The sequence below is a fragment of the Gadus macrocephalus genome, chromosome 3, assembly GCF_031168955.1.
Source record: "Gadus macrocephalus chromosome 3, ASM3116895v1".
NCBI classification, from domain to species: domain Eukaryota; kingdom Metazoa; phylum Chordata; class Actinopteri; order Gadiformes; family Gadidae; genus Gadus; species Gadus macrocephalus.
The window spans coordinates 23,983,325-23,987,890 of record NC_082384.1 but is presented as its reverse complement, the minus strand read 5'-3'; the positions used below and the strand labels follow the sequence as shown (position 1 = coordinate 23,987,890).

Below are 4,566 nucleotides of genomic sequence, written 5' to 3'. Positions count from 1 at the left end.
GAGAGAAGGAGGGGGTGGAAAACATTTAGCAAAGCAGACTCGAACCAATTCATGAAATACGTTCATAAAAAACAAAGTATCAGAATACAGGGTTAATCGTGGATGAGGTGAATGAAATAACCGTAAAACAGAACCGAAAAGGTAAAGATGAAAGTATAAAGGAGGGAAGGTATATTCGGCAGATATAATATAAATATAGATAGAGATCGACATAGCGGTAGAGGGGCGGCGTGTGAGAGGGGATAACAAAGCGGTGCGAGGCGGTTCAGGGACGCCGCGCTCCGGAGAGCCATTGATCATCAGCAGACACCGCTCACGGCCAAACCGCGCCGGTCCGCCCAGACGGGAAGGCTGGGGGGTTGCTATGGGAACCAGGTCTAAGTGGAATGGTGGAGGTGGCGGATGACGGGGGGCGGAGGGGTTGGCTGTGTGTGTTAGTGTGAAACGCTGGCGTATCGGTGGGATGGGAAAAGAAAACGAGAGAGACAGAGAGAGGTAGAGAGAGAGAGAGAGGTAGAGAGAGACAGAGAGAGGTAGAGCGAGAGGTAGAGAGAGACAGAGACAGAGACAGAGACAGAGAGAGAGAGAGGAAGAGAGAGAGACACAGCCTTCAGATACATGTAACCCTTTTTTTTGTCATCATGGCAGCCCCCCTCCCCCCCCTCCCCCGGGGGAGAGAAAGAAGCATGTTTTAATGCCAATACTTGTTCTTTTGTCGTTTTTTTGGTTTGCCATTGTCTCTGGCCAGATGGTCCATCTCCCCCCCCCCCCCCCCCCCCCCCCCACCCCCCCCCCCCTCCGTTTAACGTGACATCACTCGTACTGGCGGCCAAATCGGAGAGGCCTCCCATGGGACGGACGTTTTGAGCCGACGCATGGAACAGCGAGGATTACAGAGAACCCCAGCAGCCACCGCGCCTGTCGGGAGTACATCACAGCGGCCTGCAGGTGGCGAGGCCTCCGCCCTACTGCAGTACGCCTGGAGGGTGGAGGGGCTGGAAGGGTGGGGGGGAGGCAGGTAGTGGGGGAGGATCAGGGATGGTGGTGGCGGAGGCTGGGGGAGGCTGGGTCGGGGGTTGGGAGAGTCGAGGGATGCGGGCGTCGGGTAGCGACCCAGCAGGGCTAGTGGTGGTGGTGGAGGTGGTGGGGCTGGTGGAGGTGGAGGTGGTGGGGGAGGCAGCGCTGGCTCTTACCTGCCCGGGACCTCGTCAGTGAACCTGAGCACGCGTTGGGGGAGGAGAGGGCGCGGCCCGGCGCTAACGGCCTCCTGCCTACCACACACCCCGGCCGCCTTGGCCTTTAGGCACACGGGCAGCGTGGAGCTACGGGCCCGGGACCGAGAAAAGGCATGCAGAAAATAAAAGCAAAGCAAGAGAAAAAATAATACACAAAAAGGCGTGGCCCGTGCGGACTGGTGACAACGCGTAGGATGTGAAAACAAGAATGGGTGTTCCATCAATCCTTTGTTTGAGGGGACGACGGGAGAGGTTGTGTGTTCAACACAAACAGCTGTGTGATGAATTTTGAATACAAACAAACAATGAGAAGGGGAAAAGCAAAGCAAAACAAAGGGTCCGGTTGTTTGTCACTCGAAGGGGGGAATCCCTGATTTCATCATCCGATCCATGTCGTCTTAATCTCTCCGCCTTAGTCATGGAAGGGTTTTCTGAACCAATCAGGGGCGAGTATCCCCTGGTTCGTACCATCCTTGATTATTTACAAGGGTACGGGCCCAGGACTGAACTCTACCTACAATCCTCACCCTTAGAGGTTTACTCACACTTTTTTTTTTCCACCACTCTCGACACATCTTCAATGAACGCACGACTACCCTTACCACCGGATGCTTCCTTCCTGTGACCTATGACCTCCATCAGGGAGGAGTCTACTCTTACATAAGGAGACGATGGGAGCATTTCCTCTGCTCCGAGACCAGTGGGGCCGATGCTGCCGCAGCAGAGCAACGTATGGCCGGAGATTACATGTAATGCTGCTTATGTAATCCACATTATTGTAGCTCTCACAGTGGTTAATGCACACATGAGAGAGAGAGGGACCGAGAGAGAGGGACAGAGAGAGAGGGACAGAGAGAGAGAGACAGAGAGTGAGTGAGTGAGTGAGTGAGTGAGTGAGTGAGTGAGTGAGTGAGTGAGTGAGTGAGTGAGTGAGTGAGAGAGAGAGACAAAGAGAGAGACAGAGGGACAGAAAGAGCGAGAGACAGAGTGAGTGAGTGAGTGAGTGAGTGAGTGAGTGAGTGAGTGAGTGAGTGAGTGAGTGAGTGAGAGAGAGAGACAGAGAGAGAGAGAGACAGAGAGTGAGTGAGTGAGTGAGTGAGTGAGACAAAGAGAGTGAGAGAGACAGAGGGACAGAAAGAGCGAGAGACAGAGTGAGTGAGTGAGTGAGTGAGAGAGAGAGAGAGAGAGACACACACACACACAGAGATAGAGAGAGAGAGAGAGCTATAGGGGTCGGCACACAATGGATTAGAGCGCACGGAATACAATCAGTCGTTTACTTTTGGGATTTGAGGGATTGCTCATCGTATGTATTCCTGCTGCCCTCTTTGCTGAACGAGTAAACTAGCAATCCTGCTAGCAGTAGTAGTCAAATATAGAATTATAGAAAGTTGCGATAGTATTAGTAGTAGTATTAGTGTTAGTAGTAGTAGCAGTATTAGTAAGAGTAGTAGTAGTATAAGTCAATTCAATCCGGACAGAAAAACAAATGTCAACATATTCATAAACTCCAACATTTCCTGGGTGCAAACAACCTCAGATCATCATGTGATAGCAACACATGATATCCAGGGGTAGAACCGCCCCTATGCTACCAAGCGCACGTTGGTAGCATAGCAACCGCGGCAGCAGCAGGACCACAGCACTCAGACACCACAATCACACCAGCCATTGTTGTCACACACACACAAGCCACGCAACTCACTGTGGAACACAAGGGGGGGATTGGATGCGTCGAGAGACTTTAATGTCAGGGCCCAGAGTACACTCCACCAGGGGTATTGGGCTTTGAGGGAACGGGGACGGGGGGGGGGGGAGTCTTTGGGTCGACCGCGGGCTTACCTGTAAATGCCTTTATGGATACCGTTAACGAGCAGGGGCATTTTGGGAGGCAGCGTGGGGCTGCTGTGTCTACCCACGCCCCTGCTTTGTGAGTTAGGATGCACATGCAATGTCGAGGAGAGAATGAGAAATCAAACGTAAAGCAAAAGAAGAGTGGATAAAGTGCTTTGAGTGAAGACCACCGTAACAGATCCATGCAGAAAATAAATGTAATTTGTTTTGCGTCCTTTGAGGTCAGGCGTCTTAGCTCCGCCCCTCTTCGTCAGTTTTATATTGTTTATTATATCGGGTATTCAACTTATTTAGAGGCTCCGGGGGTGTTTGTTAAGCAGGAGATAATGGAAAATGCGTTTCCCCCGTGTTCAGCGTGTATTTATAGGTGCGCTCTGTTATGACTCCACACAAAGCTCTCTTAAGTGACTTAAAATATCTCGCGGAGAATAGAACTTTGTGTTTGCTCAGCGGGGGGGGGGGGGGGGGGGGGGGGATAACGTTCACGTAAGCTTCGTTATGAGACACCCGAGCAAAACACACCGCCATTAAAAAAACTCAGTTTGACATATTTATAGGATACCTAAGCTCAGCGTGACCCTTTGGGAGGAGGAGGTTGTCTGGCCGAGGGAGCCAGCAGCTTGTGCTCACTCCGGCTACGTTCATGTGGTTGGTATCGTCTTGTATTTTTATGTTTTACCTGTTTGTGTGCAGGCACTCAGCGCTCCCGCCCCGGATAGACCTGTGCGTCTCCAGGACCTCACTGTCATAGAGCATGGGCGATGACGGCCAATCAAAAACAACCCAGAAAAGTAACATGAGAGGATGGCAACTCAGACACACACACATGGACACCATGAATGAGAGAAATCATGAAATCATAATTCTGAAATCGCTTGGGTCATATTATATATTTTAAGTGAGCTGAAATGGCTGTTGTTATTGATTGTTAGTAGTAGTAGTAGTAGTAGTAGTATAAGTGAATACTTTTAATACAGAACCATAATATCTCACAGCCAAATTAACAGTTATAAACGCCTTTTCTCAAATCCAGGCAAAGTAAAATTGGAGGTCATACAATTAAATCTTCATCATAAATTAAACCCAAATAACCAAACTGTATTGTTCTTGGAAAGATTAATAGTGGTCAAAACATGAAGAAATAAGCCAGGCTCGTCTTTTTATTTTTTAAATAGTATTTTACTACTACATCCTGTTTTATTGGTATTCACTCATTACATTATCTAAAACATTCTATGTTTAATCTGTACAGATCCTCCATTTCCCTGGGTCTGACCCCTGATAGGTTGACTCTCCTGTGGTTAACCTGACTAGTCCTCTAGCACTCACACCACCATGGACCTACTCCAAAGGCAGACAGACAGACAGCAGGTACAGACAGAAAGGGGGTAACCAGACAGAAAGGGGGTAACCAGACAGACAGCAGGTAGACAGACAGACAGCAGGTAGACAGACAGACAGCAGGTAGGACAGACAG

At 49.8% G+C, this 4,566-nt stretch overlaps 1 protein-coding gene across 1 annotated transcript in view; it reads right to left on the bottom strand.

The window, feature by feature from the left end:
• Positions 1-4,566, bottom strand: part of rims1b (regulating synaptic membrane exocytosis 1b) — a 36,641-nt gene that overhangs the window by 17,137 nt on the left and 14,938 nt on the right. The window contains exons 17-20 of the mRNA XM_060047411.1: positions 3,769-3,831; positions 3,078-3,161; positions 1,194-1,322; positions 932-1,064 (exon numbers count right to left, since the gene is read on the bottom strand). Of these exons, the coding sequence (XP_059903394.1) occupies positions 932-1,064; positions 1,194-1,322; positions 3,078-3,161; positions 3,769-3,831 (409 nt within the window). The remainder of the gene's footprint in view (positions 1-931; positions 1,065-1,193; positions 1,323-3,077; positions 3,162-3,768; positions 3,832-4,566) is intronic.